The 20,763-nt window shown below is 29.9% G+C and overlaps 1 protein-coding gene across 2 annotated transcripts in view; it reads right to left on the reverse strand.

Moving 5' to 3' along the window:
• LOC111029095 overlaps window positions 1-20,763 on the reverse strand; it is a 58,596-nt gene that overhangs the window by 22,551 nt on the left and 15,282 nt on the right. The window contains exons 2-4 of one of the 2 annotated variants that reach the window (XM_022307947.1): window positions 11,327-11,437; window positions 7,211-7,247; window positions 1,231-1,400 (exon numbers count right to left, since the gene is read on the reverse strand). In XM_022307947.1, coding sequence (XP_022163639.1) covers window positions 1,231-1,400; window positions 7,211-7,247; window positions 11,327-11,437 — 318 coding nt within the window. Of the gene's footprint in view, window positions 1-1,230; window positions 1,401-7,210; window positions 7,760-11,326; window positions 11,438-20,763 lie in introns of those variants that run through there. The other variant, XM_022307946.1, reaches the window with a different exon arrangement.

Below are 20,763 nucleotides of genomic sequence, written 5' to 3' on the forward strand. Positions count from 1 at the left end.
TTATTATTAAATAATTTCACATGATTAAATTTAATGAATGAAAAAAATGATCCGAAAGCGATTTTAGTGTAATAAATAATGGGTAGTATTCTATAATGTTGTAATTTAAAGGTGTGCGTTAAAACCGAAATCGAAATACGTTGTCAATAATAAATTATATTATTCCAATCACGTCTCAGTTGTGAATTCCGTAATAGTCACCATATGACATTCACCTTCGGACTAGCTCGATTTCTTGCAGGATCATCGCTCTTAAGGAATGCAATTGGTGTTACAGTGATTCCAAACGTGACAGAGAGAATAGATGGATTAGTAATTATAATGTAATAATGAATAGGTAAAAACCGGCTAGAGACCGCGGCCAAAAACAATAGGACCGTTCGCTGAACCCTATACTATATGTAGTGTAGAAATTGATTTTTCTTTGACTCTATGTTTGTATACCAACCCGGTATCTACCACCTACCACTGTATAATGTTACTGTGTATCTACTCGTACGTAAATAATAATTATTAATTTTTTACAAGATAACTACATACGTGTAATAGTGTGTGTGAATGCCGGCTCACATATTATGTATTATATTATAATATTTTTGATAATATCTACCTTTCACTGTACATACCAAGAAAGAATATAATTATTACGCTGATCTAATTTAACTTGTTTTGTGTGATGCTCCGATGTGATATCCGCGTGAAAAAGACCAATCATAATTCTCATTATATTATTATACGCTAAGAAATGGTAATTATATTACCTCGCGAGGAGCCTGAAGATATATATATATATGTAGTATGTATCTATATAATAATAAGCGAATACCAACGAATTTGCGTTTTACGAGACTGGTTTGAAACTTTGAAATGTCTTTTCAGTTCTATACACGTATTATATTGTACGTAGTTTTTAATAAGAATCGATATATCGTAGCCAGTCCACTAGTACAGAGTAAGTCTGTATGGTGTAAGTCGTGTATAGATATCACCGATATAGTCGACAAGCTTTATTATAATATGAGAATGCTGAATAACACATGCGTTGCGAGAAATTTAAATACCTACTTTAAAATGTTTTTTATTTGTTTTATGATTACCTATATGCAGTTAATTTCGACCTCGTAGAGAATGTAGAAAACAGTTTTCTAAATCGATGGTGTTTAAGTTTGTTATAATCGGTGTAGTTAACTCAAGTTAAAGCGTTTGAGTTAGAGTGTTAATTGAAATTACCTCGGTTTGTTGATGTTCCTGTTTTTCGGTATCTTCGGTCGTGTTGGTCGTCACGATTGGCCCAGAGTCCTCGACGATTTTACCGTCTTCCAGCACAACTTGTCTTTTAACTCTAGTTTCGATTTGTTTTTTGGTAGTCAATTCAACTTTTTTCTTAGTCACCCACTCTTCTAAAATTGTGAAAAAAAAACACAAAATGAATAACAAATATTAAACAAATATAATTATCAATGGGCTGAACACACAGAGCGCCCAAAGCTATACATAGTACATATATACAATAAAGTATAGTAATATATATAGTTATATAGGTCACGAGCAGTGCTGCAGCAACAGACGCGGAAACGGAGACATTTACAATTGCCCACACATTTGTATGATAATATGTATATAATATAATACGTAAACGGGCGAATTGCACTTTCTTTGGCAAATTACATATTGCAGTGTATTTCTCAGTTTGGAAACATTGTGTCCACAAGTACACACACACACTCACACATAAATATATATTATTATACGCAATGGTGTAGTGTGCATACATACACACAAGCTCGAACTATAATATAGGCTAGACTAGGACCCTATTAATCTGTCAACCGGTAGTTATGAAATTTTATTAATGAGCATATACGCTGCCGTGGCCACAAACGAAAAATATATTAGGTGCAAACGTTTTAATTCCTTCTTTTGTGTACACCATTTTGTGCACTTCAAATAACTATCAATCAAAATTGAACGACATATTATTAAAAGATTTTGTCTACACCTGATATTTCGTACGCGTAAAATTGTCACAATTTATTCCGTTGATAAAATGATGTCAACATACCGCAGCAAAACATTTGGCTAAAAATTACTTTAAAATTAATGTGATATCTTTATAGTTTATATGTATCTGTATCTGTATATATGTATAGTACATGTATACACTATACATCATATACGCCTACATTTATATATACGATTTCACACTCCAGCAGATAATTATTTGAATTTATAAAATGTACACAATTGAGTTATGAACTATTGTGTGTGCGTTAAATACGCAACTAATATAATATATATAAGAGTAAAAAGTATAATCATTTCTTGTATTTTTTTCTAGTACATTTATTTAAGACGTTTAAGTTTGTTTTTAATATTTTATTATTTTGTATGATGATCGACCTTCAATAGACATCCTAAGTACGTTTTCTATTGTTTGAACACTATTAATAATTGTTGTTCAAAGTGCTCAAATTGTTTTTATCTCATGGAGTAAGCCAAGCGTACCTACATAATATAATATATTATAGGTCCTGCATAATTTACAAAAGTACAAAACTATGTGCCTATATAATATATACTAGTCTAGCTCCTCTCCAACGGAGAAATGACGATTTTTTTCTCATCAATAGCAATGCAAGGGTGTCGTATACATCTCCACGTTTAGTAGGGATAATGTATATTTTATTTTAATTTATTGCAATGAATAAAACATTCACACGTAGCCACCAACCACGTAAGTAATATAATAATTAATATTATTATCGTTATTGTTTTTTTTCGTACTCATTGGATAACAAACGTTTTGACTTCATATAGAGGCCTTAAAAACATAACAATTTAACAATACCCCGGAGAAAGTACACAATGCTGCTTCAGACGAACCGATGTTCGAGATGCTTCCGCATGGGATACATTGTGGTAATACTAGTATGCTAATTTTAAACTATAATAGTGTATGTAATGTCACAACAGTACATTTAAACGATAATAATAAACAACTGTTATATATATTTTCTATTAACGAACTTTGAGTTAAGTACCTATTTACTGGGTTGGGTAAATTTTTGTTGACTAAGCACATAAAAATAGCGTGTGATTTTTTTTTCCTTTTTGAAAACTGGATGAAGTAAAACCATAAAAGTTATAATAATACGTAAACATAGGGTTATTTCATAAGACCTATTCGTTTTTTGAGTCGGTTATATAATATTTTTCTTGATTTAAACAATGTATTTTATTATCATTATTATTATTAAAGAATAAACCAGAAACAAAAAAAATAAAAACTTAATCTGGTTAAATTAGATAATTTGCTGTATCGAATTACTCTTTAAAATAATTCCATAACCCTTGTTAGTTTATATTTGTATGTAACCGGTTATAATCAGTATGATCCTGGTATTATATATGTTTTATATTTATAGTTCATATAGTTAGGTCAATGAAATATAATTTTAAGCTTGGACGGGTAATAAATTACTGATTTAAATATTAAATAATAACTTTTATGTTTTTTAAATCTGTGTACATGCAATTGAACTCCGTAGTAATAATAACAATTCTGAAATTTTTTTGGACTTTTAATTTAGTTTTGGCCTGAAACAAATATCACTACCTACCGTCTACACTGTATTCACCGTTCTTCAATACATGAATATTCTCCAATAGGAAGACTAAAATTGAAATTATATAAATATTTGACTGTTTGTCTCTTCCTGATTTTTAAAACACTAACCTTAGACTTTTTAGTACTAAAAGAATGTTAAGATATGTGTGTATAACGTTTATTTTGTGTTATTACTTATTAGTTATTTGTATTCGCTATTAGTTAGCTGGTGGTTACTGTTTAATGTTTATAATGATGTATAAGTGTATATAAACTATATTTTACAAAGGAGTTGATTGCACGCTATGCAATAATTGCAAAACACAAATAAAAACAGATTTTATCAATCTATTGTGTTTTGAGTACGTCACGAATATTAATAAGCTAACGTGCGAGAAACAGCACCTTAGCGATGTTTGCTGTTATTCTCGTTACTCTCGATACATAATTCCTATAATACAATATTTTCCCTCTCGTTTTTAAGCGATCTAATCGATGACCCGTGAATGATGTTTATTCGAACTTTTTTTCTATCTTTAATTTAAATTTATAATCCCATGTAAAACTTGTACACTACAATATATTGTATAACACAAAGGTAGTAAATAAAAAATCAATAAGGTATACATAATTGGTGTAGGTTTATCTTATGTTTTAAGATATAATAATCGTCAAGGTACGGTGATCTATTATATTGATTCCAAGCCACAGACGTTTAATCTCCATAAAACCACCAACACCCAGTTTTAGTAACTGGCGTTAGGTCAGTGAGATTTGATACCCATATTTTTTTTAATCAATTATTGGCTAATCATATTTTATTTTGTAATGGTGTGCTTATTCGTCCGGGAAAATATTGAATTTATTTGAGTTTCACTTGGCTACCTACAATTTTTACTTTATTTTCAGATCGAACAAATGCATTGATTTAGTCAACTACAGCATGATTATCGAAGAGTAGGTTATAGGTGTATACATTTTATTAATATAATGTGTAAAAAAGCTGAGCTCTACATTTTTTAATTAATTTATTAAATAGATAATTTAATTCTAAGTAATATTATTTATTTGTAATACTTGTAACTATATAACCTTCCTATATGAGTTTGAAAATGACTTACATTTTTAAAGCTGTTTATTTTGTATGATGCAATTATTATAAATCACAAATAATCGGTTAGAATACAAAATTTTAAAATTGAAAGTCTGATGGATACATGTATATTTTACTAATGCATACTTGGTGACAAAACGTAGTGATGTCATCCAACATTAATTATTATACTGATATTATGGTATTATATGGAATATGACAATTCGTATTCATGTTATTGTTTAACCTACTTAATTTTGTGTAAAATATTATTCTTGCTCAGTATAAGTAAACATACAACTTCATAATATACAATAAAAATGTATTATTGTATTGTTAACATTTAAGAAAAACATACTATACGTCCATATATTAGAAATTGGAGAGTAGAGGTAAACATTCATTCAACTACATAATACATGATACTATATATGAGTAATTAATATTATTAATTATAGGTTAAAATATTGCACAAGAATTCACAAATATATCGATTGGAATCAACAGCTAAGTTAAATAATATACCAAATATAATTATTTATTTAAATTACTCGTTTCCAGTGACTTATCAACTTGTATGGATCATGGATGGTATTTGTATTGAACGGTATTTGATTTTAGTTATAATTTCTAGTAAATTGCAAGAGTTAGTCAGTTTTTCAATGACAGTTATTAAACCTAGGTATCTACCTAACTATTATTAGAGTGAAGTTAAAATATTTATAGCTTTTACAGTTACACTCGTACATGTATTATATTTAAGCCTCAGAACAAGACAATTTGTACCTACTCGGCGACTGATGTAATATTGTGTTGTATGTAAATAATACATACTACGTTTTTACTAATTTCGTCGTACATATATTTAAGAGCATCTATTTGAGCACTGTTATAAATTGGATTAGACCTATTATTTTATTTTAGGGACAAGATTTATGTTAAGTGTAGTTTCATTATTTAATCTTATTCAGTAACAATTGTACGCCATACTGGACACTGTATAATTTTATGAGTTCATTTTATTACAGTTCTTTTTGCGAGTTCAACGAAACTTTGATGTGAAGGTATCGTAAATATCTATGGTTAAAAATTACCATATTCATAGTAGAATAATCGTATAGATTTTGGGATCGTATTTCGCGTTTTCTCTTGTTTTAAAAATGTTTATTATTCATCTCGTGTCACGGATGTGCAAAGAACATTATTATTATTTCGAAAATCGTTTATCGATATGATGTACTGACGCCAGCATAATGAATTCGTGTACGTGAAACGATTTCTAAAGTCCAATGGGTTTGCGTCAGACACGCAATATCGAACTGGTTGAAAATATTTTTATTTGATTTAAGGCATGTTGGTGGTGTATAGTATATGCACCTATACATTGTGATCTGTAAATCTATGCTATCACAATCGATCAAAACGTGTGGTTGAGGCTGCTTTTTTGACGGGTATGCAAATTTAAAAATAAACATTTTTGCACTAATGACACTAACATTCCACACAAGGCAAAAACTTGAATAATTGACCACAGCATTTAGATTTATTGACGTTCTATTTATTGCGATTTGTAATGGTCATTCGTGGCCAGTTCTGTATATTACTTATATGTATGTGCAGATGTGTATAGGTAGTTACCCACTGAGAAACGCACTTACATTAACGAGTTCAACGTTAATTATGTTCACGGTTAAACGCAGATGTTTCTAGTACATGTCTTAATTGAATTTAAAAAAAAATAAAAATTAGTAGAAAATGTGAACATCATTGCTCTCAATAATTACAATGAATAGTTAAAATGTTCTTACGATCTGAAATACGCATTGAAATAAACACTTCGAGACCAATATTAGCTTGAAATCATAGTGTAATAAAATCCGTAAGTATACAAGTTTTAGTTTAATACTATAGAATATTATATTATGCCATTATATTATATACTCTAAACTAAATCTAGCGTGGGATTCGTTTTTAGTTTTTACGCATAGAGAATAAAGAAATTTAAAATGTTTTAAACACATCATATGAATCACATATTTTAAGAACAGAGTAGGCATATTTATTTTTAATGCAAAATATATTATATACAATTTTAACGATACACACTTATAAATTCTTGTTTTATAGGAAATATTTCTTTCGATCGTATTTTTCCGAAATGTATAATCAAAGTATTGCACTATAATAGTCTCTCTGAATACAATTATTGTATATTACTGGAGTTCGACGAAATACTGATACGGTATAATAATTCAGAGTTATAAAGGGCGGGTCATAAGCTTACGAGAATTTTCGCAGAGCCTAACCCTCACGAACGGTTAGTATAAGTAGTAAACTCCTCTGACATGTGTTTATATACTGTATATATACTACTTGCAGATATTATAATATAGGTCCCCAATATGGCAATATTATATTATCGGATACGATGCATGTTTATGTATAAAATATTATTAATTAATTAAAATGACTAAAGAACAATAATAATATAATCATAATATCGGTCTTACCTTCTTTGGTGGTAGCAATCAGATTGTCCGGATCGACCTGCGAAAAACAATACGACGAGTTATCAGACGACACGAACGATATGGACGTGGTCGAGGTGGACCTGTCACCGGGGCTCTTGGCCGGGTCGACAACTCTGCCGTACCTCCCAGCCCCATTATCGGGCGATGTAGGCACAGGCACAATAAGTATGACTACCATTCGAAAGACGTATAAACAAAATATATATTATGGGCTATGTGTTTGGTTTGTAAGCCCAACCAACGATTTACCGGCGATAATCCATAATATAACGGTCGTAACAGCACATCACGTGGGAGGTGTGCATATAATAAACGATTAAATTATTGTGTTATGTTATTATATAATGTAGTAAAGAACGTTTTGGGACGATATTAAAAAATGTGAAACACATAAAAAAAAGTACGACGACGATTTGACCGCCGCTTGACACCACACACACACACCGACGACTACGACGACAACGACAGAGGGGTCGGACGCGATTATTTTGCCGCCAACGCGCGAGCGACGGGTTAGCCGACGGACGGACAGACTGCGCAGAGTACCGTGGCCGTAGCGGCATCCTCCTCTACCGCGCGCGCGTTCCATCCGACTCGAGCGCTCGCGCACTTCCACTTTCTAGTTTCTACCTATAATACATGCACATGGGTCCAACACGGCGCTCATTCACTTTTCACCGGCTGCGGATGAACTACGATTTCGTAGGGTTTTTATTTTATCACGGTTTTTGTTTCAGTTTTACGGAAACGCGTGCCGATGAGAAAAAAAATGGGTGCTGGCGTAACGCAATCAACTCACTCAATTCACATCACTCGCGAGTGCATCCCATAATATTAATAATACTATAGGTACCTTATTCACGTAATTTTGTTTTTCCGTATTTTCCATGAGCCGAGGTTTCGAGGTCAGATCGATTTTTTTTTTAATCGTTCATTTACACCGTAATAAGTATTAGGATTAAACCATACAGGGTGATTCACTAAGTGGCAAGCCAGTTAATATCCATTTTTCTTTTAATACAATTTTTTTTGTTGTTATTTGTTTAGTAAGTATCAGCTATGTGACCTACCAAGACGATTATCTATATATGTATGGACAACGTACGGGTACCGATCTATTACCAGGAAAGATACATTTTTCTCATTTTTTTTCAAGTGATATATTCAAAGTGAATAGCTAAACATTTTTTTTTAAAATAAAATAGTGTTATGACATTTTTTGAATAATTTTGACATATGCTACAATGCTGTAATCATGGTTATTCAATATTCATAGATTTTGTTTTTAGTGATTTTTACATTGTTAAATGTAATCCTGTATTATTTTATAATTGTATTGTTAACGTCTAACAACTTATAACATAATTTTATGATTTCTAATTTGATATAAACAAAATCACATCTTTTAGACCCATTATCGTGGACTATGAACTTATTATCTTTAATACACTAAGTTAAATAACTCAAAAACTACTAGTTCGAATTTCGATTTAAAAAAAAAAGTCATTTAATTAAAAATGCATAGGAACAAAAGGATGATTCATATTTGAAAAAAAGGTAGTTTTTATAACCACAGATCACCATTTAATTGGTGTGAAAATTCTAAGAATTTAAAAATATAGCCCTGGAGTATATTTAAAAGTTCTAAAATCAGAGTTTCCATGGACTCATTATTTGAGAGAGAAAAATGGGGGTGAACACCGCTTGGCGAATCGCTCTGTATAATATACCTACTTACACGCCACGATATCGACACTATTTACTATAATATATACGAGCATATTGTATAGGTATTATACACCTAACCGGTCGCTACCATGTATTCATGCACAACCGGAAACTCGGGATTCCGGTATACTAAACGCTACGCGGTGTCTGTAGCTTATAATATATTACATGTCTATGGCGATATCTGACCCGTTGATTGAGAAACGAGTCACCGCGAGCATAAAGGTCGACGTGGGTCCAACTACAACGCATCTATGGGCGGTTTAAAATTTTAATACCCACCTATAATAATAATATAGGTAATATGTCGCATATGTAAATGGAAAACTAAACTAAATTCCAGCATTAACTACACGCACGACAGTATACATTCACCCCAAGCTGCCGATGGATTTTTGAAAACACCTACGCAGCATAATAATATAATATATATTCAGAGCGTTTAAGTTTACGATCTAAATTTCGAATAACTGCAAGGCTCTGGTTACTAACGCGGGAAGTTAAACTCTATAAACGTTCGAAAAATTAATTGCTATCCAATCACATTTATAAGAAATTTTTTTTAAAATTATAATCTGAAAATGTGTATTTTTTTATATCACTATGTTCTCGGACAGTCGTTACAATAATAATGGAACACACTTTTTATTGTAAAAAATTTTTAGTTTTTTACAATCGTATTGTTTGCGAGATTTTTGAAGTTCAGTATATTTAAAGTTATTAATTATATATAGCTATGCAAATATAAGCTACTTAAAAATATTTTGTCACGATTAACATGGAATATCAATTGATGTTAATTGGCTATATGTTTCCTCGTCGTCAACTTTAACAACTTTCAAATTAAAAAAAAATGTAATTATATATTTTTAAACAATCAGAAAAACTGCACCCAGGACGCTTTCGAGAGAAAAATCCATCGTTTACATGCCCGTCCCAGTGCTCACCCAAAACCCAGTGGCCTGCCCAACGCTTAAAGTAGTATATGTTCATATTTTTTTTTAAATTAACTTGTACGACTATACTAATTGTCATAGAATATGGTTATAGAGGTACCCAGTTATTTTTTGTAAGAATTTACGTGTCATACCATTATACGGGTTTTATTACTATACGTACGATATGGTAAATTATGTTAATTAAGTACTTATACAATATAATATGCACAATGGTGTCTAATGCTGTTCAATAAAATACATTATTGTACGCGCAACAGTCAGGGAACTTTGATGTAACAGGTAGGTACCGGGGACGTACTTAAAACAATATAAACATTTAGACATACAGTAAATTAATATTATAAAATACTCTATAGGCTAGGTATATAATATTAAGTACGCGCGGAATGTAATAAAAAAATTTAAATATAGGCTATACAATAAAATATTTGCTATGTTACAAACGTGAATAATATTTTGAACAACTAGAAAGTGTACAAACAATAAGCCGATGTGTTTATACGGGTTAAGCATTTGGACATGTTATCTTGGAGAATGTTATGACACTACAAACCACATGTATTTATACGGTGAAAATGACATATTATTCAAATTATGACCTAATAATACTTTATAGGGATTCCATATTTTGTCTCAGCCCTCAGGTTATAAATGTCATATCACCTGAAATTTCCCTAAAGAAATCCAACAACACTTTATAAAAGTATTTTTGAAATCGTTAAGAGTATACCTATACAATTTAGACACTCTGGATAGTCTCCATTATTTCACATGGTGAGCAGTTTATTTTAAGGGCAAAATCAAAAATTCAATTAAAATCAAAGAAATTGGTGATAAATAATCATGATAGCAATAAATATAGAACTGTATGATACTTTTATCATTTATTTTGAATAAATGTTATTTATTATTATATACCATTATGAGTACAGTAATAAAAAATAAAAATTAGGAAAGGATAGGCACTCAAGTTTTTCAATCGTTGGTAGTCGTCATTTATTAAATTACCTCCTCTATCAATATATAATAATGTTATTAAGCCACTCATTTAATAAAAAAGTTGAAAAGAAAACGTAATTAGTTATCAATAAAAATACGTTAACTGTTGTAAATATTTAAAACTAATTTAAAATTCTGAATAGATATATTTGTTTATGGGAGTTTTGTGCTTTCGAAAGGTATGGTCTCACATCTCGTGCCTGCGTTTAGGTTTTTGCTATTTAACTTGAAAAGTATAACTATTTCATATGTTTTACATGTATATAGGTTTAAACACAGGGCTGGGTTACGCTAGGTCAGCCTAACCTAACCCAATCTCACCCTGTAATTATGTATTAAAATAGAAGACGGTCGACATCTATTATTGTCGTCTTCGTCGTACTATTGACTGATTATGCGTGTGACTTACCAGTTCCAAATTTTCCGGAGGTTTGGCCTCATATCTTCTCACGGACAAGGCTTTCCTGTCGCCGTCGGCAGATGTTCTGAAACCGACGGTCCTGCTCGTCACTTCAGTCATCTGAAACATTGGACGGTTTAATTTAGCCCAGTGTCACTATATATGATATATACATATATATCATTATATTTTATTTAAATATATATATTACTATATTATATACCACTATTGTATATATTATACGAATAGACGAGTAGTGAACCATACGCGGCGGGTGGTGAGTATACATAAGAAATGTTCCGGGCCGTTAATGCCGGAACGGTGTTTGTCCTCGTGTAAATACGAACAAAAATAATAACTCTTCTTATCCAAGGCACACGAGGCATACATCGGACACGTGAATCCGTTATATTACATTTTGGGTGAAAAGAGTAAAATATAGGCATAGTAGGTACTCATAATAATTACGCACAATACATACACGAGAGTACAAATAATGAACCGACTGCATAATATGTGTTAGGTAACTATACTAATATCCTTTTTTGGTATTTTAGACAGTTTATGATGTTTACTTATGTTAGGTATACCCATATCATTCTGACAAAGTTGATTTCGCTTAACGGACCAGCGTTATTTCGAGGTGGTTTTTAAGATAAAATATGATAATGAATAAATGTCCGAAAAAAAATGATGTCACCAGATTCTGATAGTGGTTTAAAATTTTAAAAATATTATAATACGAGGAAGTTACTTCGATAATCATCAATTGGTAGATAATAGCGGACGGCGAAGTAAGTTCGCATCAATGGTGAATTTCCAAAAATTGTAAATAATTATATGAGTATTGCTACGAAAGACGATTAATTCAGTATTATTGTTTCCGCCATTATTATTTTCATGAAAATTGAATGTGTATGTTAAAACTTGTTACAGCTGGACGCTGTTTACATGTTCAGTATATATAGACCCAAAAAATGTATGTTAAATCTCTTATGGTTATTATATATTTACGTGTTAAATGACTGGTATAGGTTTTCATATTGAATTGTTTTGTTTTTAAGTTGACACTAATGTCTATTGTTTTATAATCGAGATTACAGCAGATTAAAATCCAATGGGGACGTTAATGAAGACGTAATCGCATCACACTGTCCACTGTAGGCGGAACAATTTTTCTTAATAAAAGTAATGACGGCAAATGACGACGTAAAGATCGTTTTAAAGTGCAGGCATAGGTACACTAGATGTATGTGCGACATTGTAACGTTTAGCAAAACGATGTTCAACGATTGGCGGCGAGCAACCGTAATACGCTCGCTTAAAAGGTAATTATCAAATGGTAGTCGAGGGGCAGTAATAATTACAGTTGATGCTCTGTTCACGTGCGAATGAGTAGGTAGTGTTTTTTTTTTCTTTACACAAGTTTTTTTTCCTTCGACACAATGAGATTAAACGTGTAATTATTATTACGGTGCGTACAATAATTATATTCTATACCTATGGCACGCAATTTCTTTTCTTAAACGTATTTTTTCAACGCGTATTAAAGAAGTTTAGTTTCAATGTTAATACATAATAGTATACGAATAAGATTCTACATTTTCTTAATTTACTATGAAATAACTTTTGAGCGGTGTTTTAAATAACAACTCGGTATTATGACAAGACTCATTAAATATAGGTACATGAATCTTCGTGCGTAGCAAAGAAATTATAGTTCAAAGTGTAATAATGCCTGTAAATTATTTAAAATTAATAATAATTATTCGATTCTCAGTAAACAGTTCGAACTTTGTGCGCTCAAAATTCCCAGTATCTCGGTAAAATATAAACAATCAAATCACCTAGGTTTTGGGATAACTTAAAATTTAAATTGTTTTCATGATTGCCTACTTTCAACCATAAACTATAGCTTTCAGTGTTTTTACCAAAATATATAATATACCTTACTTATATTTTTTTTAGTATAGATGTTTTTGGATTGGATACAACTTTTTTTATAACCAATTTTTGTAACGCTTTGTTTTTTACCATATAAATGCAAATCAACAATAAAAACAATTAAATTATATTCGTTAATAAACGTAGCATATCTATTACTGGATACTACACTATACCAAAAACATATCTATGATTCCATAATTTTTCTTTGCATACGAAAAATATGAAGTACCTATAGCATGCTGCTTATAATATACACGGGCGACATTTTTTTTATTAGATTCTAACCAAAAGTTATTAAAACTCCACAATTAACTAGAAATAGGACTAAGACATAGGTGCATAATTTATATAATAAGTATTATACAAAATTCGTATCAAATAGCGACGGCGTAATAAATAGGCAATAAATGCACATTTTCATAACGATGCGTTAAAATTCCTGTACTGTAATGAATTTATTTTTTTATAATACATAAATTACCAGATAGTGAAATCTAAAATAATATTATACATTTTAAATATTATAATTTTTATATCATCAAAAAAGTAAGTATTAAGAGTGTCTGTTTTTAATTTATCTTATTTTACCTAACAACCTACACATTTTTAGTATATAATTATTTAAGTAAATGCATTTTATAAAATTATGAATATTTGTATTTTCGTAATAATCTAAGAAAAACAAAAGTAAATAATAAAATCAAATAATTTAAATTAGAACAAGCATTTCATTTTATGAATTTATTATACTGCAAAGAAGAAACATAATGAAAAATTGTGGTTTGCCCTATATTTATACCTAACACAAAACTGTTAAAAAATCCACAATATAAGTCTAAGCTAGATATGACTTCAGGTAGTTTAGTAGGTACTATAGGTATAATAATCTAACTTTTTCAGTTTGTAAAATATTTGTTGAAACACTTATTTCTGCATATACCTATAATTTATTTATTAGACCTTAAAACCGTAAAATAATGTTATTTAATATTCACGACTTTATTGTTGTCACATTATTTGTATTTATATATTCCAGGGTAGGTAATAATATATATTTTCCTACATTGTAAAAATGCAGTTTTACGAATGTGTCGTGTGTGACAATTGTTATGAAAAGATATTATTACAATAGTTTTGCTTATTGAATTTTTGGATTACAGTGAGACAACACATAAATCATATACGAAGGACACACATTCGATGACAGATGTATTGTTACACGCCTGAGGTCAGCGGCACAAGACAAAGGATATTTGTATTTTCTGCGAGACAAATGAGGTATTAATTTTGGGGAACGGGTTCAATTTCTTATTTTTATTCCGTTGACTTTTTCCGACGTTTTAATAACAAATGTTATTAAAAACAAATCAAAGTGTATAGAAACACACGCAACATGACCTCTTGGGGTCACCATCGACCACACACGTATTATACCACGTCTTCGATTTTATTGCAAAATAGTAGATTCTTTTTTTTTCTATTCTGTAATTAAATTCTAATAGAACTTATACGGATGACATTTTAACAATGATAATTGCCTTTTTATTGTTTGTAGAAAAATAAAACACAGAAATTACTTAATTCCCTAGTATTACGATGTACGAGTATAGTAGCTGAACTACTGCAGTAACAGTAATTGAGGCTTGTGGATTCAATTTATGTAATATCCAAAATGTTAAGATTATTAAAGACTAAAGAGTGAAATTTTTGCTTTGTTCTTCAATAATTAATAGGTACTTAATAAACTGTTTGGAAATGATGTTTGGTTTTCATATTAGTCAAGTATAAAATATAATAATAACTATGTAAATATCAATTTGCCTGGTTAGGAACAACGTGAGAATCAAGAAATTAGTTCGACAACTTTAATAAGTAGGTACAATAGGTACATCGTTCTATTATGGTTCTAAAAACCTGTGAAATAATTTTTTTAAATTCTTTTATTATTAAATATGTATTATATAACTTCAGTTAAACGTAATACTATTAATAATACGTTTTTTTAACATCTTCAGCCAATTGAAGTACATAATATATTATAATTACAAACTATACAAACTCTTTAATTTGTATGTTATAGAATTTGTGAAAACATTTAAGGAATGTATTACATATACTAAAATGAACTATACACTTTGATTTTAATGTAAAATAAACAAAACTGTATAACGTGATTAATTAATTTTATATTATAAATGATAAACTATCACAAACGTCCACTCCAAATCAGAGCTAATTTAAAGCAACAACATTTGATTCAATCCAACTAACAAGTTTTATTTTTACATCAACATTACTTGTTGGCATTATTTTATTAATATAATACAATAAATGCAAATGGAAAATGTTTTTATGTTAGGGAATATTACTACATTCAATAGGACACATGCACCCAGATAGGGAGGCTAGAGAATTAGCTCCTCCCGGGTTGGTCGAGTTTTTTTTTTATTGAATAAACTATAATAAATTACTAAATAACGAATTGAAGGTTGCATGAAAGAAAAGAGGGTTACCATTATAAAAAATCCCGTCAAGCCAAATTAGCGAATATTGTATCGTATGTATTATTATGTATTAAAAAACTTGCCCCTTCCATAGATAAATGTATGCAGGCGCCTATATGCAATCGAATATACAAATAATATAATTAAAATGGACAAAACCTATTTTAGTCGAAACATTTCAAAGTCAATATTCGTAAAGTTTTACCGTACCTATACCAAGTGTATCATATTAATTTAAATTGAAATAACATGAACATCCAATGTGGGTACGTATATTACAATTTACAAGTTAGTTATCCAATAGTTAGTTAAAAATATGTAATAAATTATCAAGGTATATTAGCGTTTCGTATAGTGTAATATTATAATTTAAGTATAAAAAGTAAAAACGGTTAACCATAAAGTTGAGATATTGAACCTACATTTTCGAAACAAACAGTTGTAGTATAGGTACAATAAAAATTGTCTAGCAGGCAAACGCCGTAAAACGCGTAATTCTAATTTATTATCAAGCCAACGTGATATAAACATTAATTTTTTTTTTTGGTTTGAGAGATTAAATAATCGGAAGTCGTAAATAATACTGTAAGATAATTCAGAGAATAATTCAAAGAAAAATAACTATTTAGTATTTACATAGATTTTTAATATGTGTAATATATAATATATAAATTATATAAGATGTACGCCCGTGTTTTTATCATTAATTTGTTTGCGTCTAAGACCCACAATACTAGAACGACGTTTTTGACATACACCGACAGACTTTTATTGTCGTGGAAGATTAACCCCATGCAGAGTCAGCTGTAGTTCCCAACAACCATATTTCTCCCGACTGTGATCGCACAGACTATACATTATTATATATGAGAGCAACACACAAAGCGATAATATAGGTACCACATAATATTATTATCCTCTTTGGGGCGGCGTTCAGTTATAGTGAGTAACAACTTGCATTGAAATTAAAATAAAGTTTGTTTGTACGATACTATAGGATATGTATAGTAATGTTTCCACTCTAATTTCATTTGATTTAATTTACAAATCACGACTGTTTTGCATTATATTTTTAAGTATCTAATGTAATATTGTTTTTTGTCACATAATATAACAGAACATATGCATTACGAATAAAAACGCTACTGTAATATGTTTGGTTTAACGAACTAAATGGATATTAATTTTAAGACAGTAAGTATAAATTATACAATTTATGTATTGAAGGGATCGTGACACTTTTTATTTCAGTGTTACCGATAATATGTTCAGCGTGTTCACTACTCACATAATATGCATCTTAATCAAATTTATTCACAAAAATGTATTCATCCGACAACGATCACAATAGCTGGTATATTTCCGCTTGAAATGCAATAAAAATACAAAACGAGATCGAGGAAAAAATTAGGAGATACATACCGTACATGTTTCACGTCATTGAAAACATTGATTTTATACAGAGATATAAAAGAATGACGATGATATTATTATTGTGGTCTTTGTACATGACCTAAAAACAAACAGCCGCTCTGGTCATATAATATGTAAAAAATTCCTCGCATACTTAAGACGACGGCGGCCACGTGCTAGGCCTATATAAAGCAGGACGTTCCCCCATTGTGTATTAGGCGTATAGAAATAATTATAATACTATACATGTATAATAATATTATAATGAGTGCATCTAAATCTAACGAACCGGTTATCAATTATATAGGCCTTAATACGAATTGACGGGTGTCCGCTGCAGCTACCGACGACGACGACTCTGATCTCCGATTGGAAAACTATATCGCCTATACCTAAAATATATCGAGTGTGATAGGTGCGGCCTCGTTCGTCCACACCACACTACAGAAATAAGACTTTCACGATTGGAAAATTACAGTATGGGTATGCGCACGTGTATTATTCATTAATAAAGATACATAATAATATGTAGACGCGCGGAGATAGCACCTATATATGATAGTCGATAGATCGAAGATAAATGTAAAACACGCGTCTCTATAATAAGTAATATTGGTCCAAAATTCGAAACGTCTAAAACTGCTGCCAATAGGAGAACCTTAAGTACGTTAAACAGTGCTTTTTATTTCTTTACCGTTTCAAATTGGTTTTATACATGTTATAATTATTATACCACACGATTACTTCCGTATAAATCATAACGTTCACGCGTTGTGCAACAGCGGCACCCGTTCATCGTGTGACGTGTATTATTGTGAAACCATTATAATATTATTATAGGTACCTATATAGTATATGTAATACATATATATATATTATGTATTATATTTAAGTTCCACGGTAGGTTTTTTGCGATCGATTGTTTTTTTTTTTTTTTTAATAAATACATATATTTTAAACAGTCGCAGTGAATTACTAGAGTGTGAGAACGCATACAAAACTATGTATATGTATGATCATTCATTAAGATACGATGATCAGGCAGGCAAAATAGAACACTAGATTTTCAAGTTTGATTATTTAAATACACAAAAATGACTGCATATACAGGTGGGTATTATCTATTAAAATGACCTAGGCATATACATTGGTAAGCAAACCGTACAATGCTGAATATAATTGATTCATGATTGTGACATTTAAACACATTTGACCGTAAAATGAAATAGGTATGACTGTGACTATACATTAAGTACTTTAATAACTAGTATAATATGGATAGTATTGTATTATGTTATTCATTTGCTGTATAAACTACACACATTTAAATCGATTTTGACACTGTTTGTATATTATTTAAAACATTACAGGTGAATTTGACGATGGGTAAACTCCACTCTACAGTGACCTTTAAGATGCGATTGAAAAACGATTGTCCATGCGTATAACGTTAGTCGCTAGTTAGTATTTCTGTGAATGTTTTGAATGTTGTGTAATATTTTTCTCGCCACGACGGCTGCAGTAAAAAAGTTATGGCGTTAAAAATTATGACGGTGGTTTACTTAAATTACGGTTGATAAAGTAGCGCAAAATTTGGCGATAATTGTACATAAACGAAAGTTATGTGTGCATTAGTTAGGTTTACCTACATGTATATTTTTATATCAAAATATGTAATTTATTATACTATATAGACACTTGCAGCTACTTTTACTCATATTTAACATAATATTATATTAATCAAAATCTTTACTTTATGACGTTACGCGTTGACACGTGTGGCCCGAGGACCGGTGGAAATATCACAGGTACAAATTTAAGAATGTTTAAAGCGTATCAAAACAGGTTTTAGACGATTTTACTATTGTCAGCTATTATAATATTATGTCTAGCTGCTTGCGCATTATATTTTGCGAAGGCGTTCATTGACAACCGGAAACCGGCCGATTTGACTTGATTTTTTTTTTGGGATTTAATACCAAAAAACTAATTTTTTGTTATTTTAAATTCATAAAACATTTAGGTTTATATTTTTCATTTCAAGCACGTGTTATGCGCCATTCGTTCAATTCGCTCACAAGTGAATTAAATTGTGCTATTATAATTGTTCTATTTGATACTTAATATAGATTCTTACGATTAGTAAGTAATTATTATGAAGACATTAAGTAGGTATGGAGATTGGAGGTAATACCCTTCAACCAGAATTTAAGCTTTTCATTAGTTAAAAATATGTTTTATTTTGTATACACAAACTATTGATTTAACTTGTATTATAGTTAATAATATTGTTTTAATTAATACCTTAGAATCTTGAAAATTATAGTAATCATATTAAGCACGAAGATGATAATACTCTTAAACCATAATTTAAACTCTAAGTTACGTTTTCAAACATTCTTTTTTTTATAAAAGCCATATTTACATAATAAACTAAAGCCAAAATTGCATAACATCTATAGTTCTATATACATGTATTTAAATATATGTGTATTGTGTATGTTATTACTTCCTTCAAAAAAACATTTAAATAATATTATTTTGGAATGTTAGCAACTTGAGTGGTACCTATGATTTTCATTACATTAAGTATTTTTTATAAATGTACTATCACACTTAAGAGTATAATATATTATGTAATGTTTAACGGAAATCTGAATAGAAATAAAAAAATATTAATTTATAGATTATTTAAAGTTTGTTCTTGTTGTAGTTGTTAGTTATTAATGTTATTATGTATATATTTTATTAAAACACATTGTCTTACAATATTGACAAGTAAAAACGCCAAAGGAGGTTTGTTGATTTACCATAATATAGATGATGAATGATGATGGTTTATAATAATAGTAATATTAATATCTTGAAAAGATTATTTTCCACGATAAAAATCGGTCAATGTTAAAAAATTGCCAATAGGCCAAGGTATTTTTAAACACGTATAAGTGTATAACATGCGCGTATAACTCTCTGCCATTATCTTATAACCGCAATGAGTAGGTATATAATATATGCTTATAAAAAGATACACTTTTTAAACTAGTTTGAGATTTGATATGATTTCATGAGATATAAATCTGAACACGTAATTTAAAAACTCTAGTGAACTGTAAACTAAACGCATAATTTTCGACTATCGTCAGGTATTATCATCTACATGCCTTCTACTTTTTAGCTTGTTGTAATCTATATAGTGAACAACAATAAAACTTAAATAAACTTATAAGTAAATATTATCCACAGTGTACTGAATAACGTTTATAGTTTTGTCTATATTATTTATTCAACCATGTGCCAAGATTTAGTTTAACTTTAGACGCTTGAGTTTATTACTTCGAAATTCGGCCATTTGAATCTTAATATTATTCATTGTGTCAGTGCATGACGAGTGAAAAAAAAATCAGTACCTACCGCTTGTATTGACGATAACATAGTTAGATAAAATCATCCAAAATGAACGTCTTTCATAATTCATATTAAGCTTTATAATATGACATCCACAAAACGACCTTGGATATTTAATAATGATATCACTATTATAATATATATATCAGATATTTCCCCATGATTATTTAGTAAATA

The sequence above is a fragment of the Myzus persicae genome, unplaced genomic scaffold (assembly GCF_001856785.1).
Source record: "Myzus persicae strain clone G006 unplaced genomic scaffold, MPER_G0061.0, whole genome shotgun sequence".
Lineage (NCBI taxonomy): Eukaryota > Metazoa > Arthropoda > Insecta > Hemiptera > Aphididae > Myzus > Myzus persicae.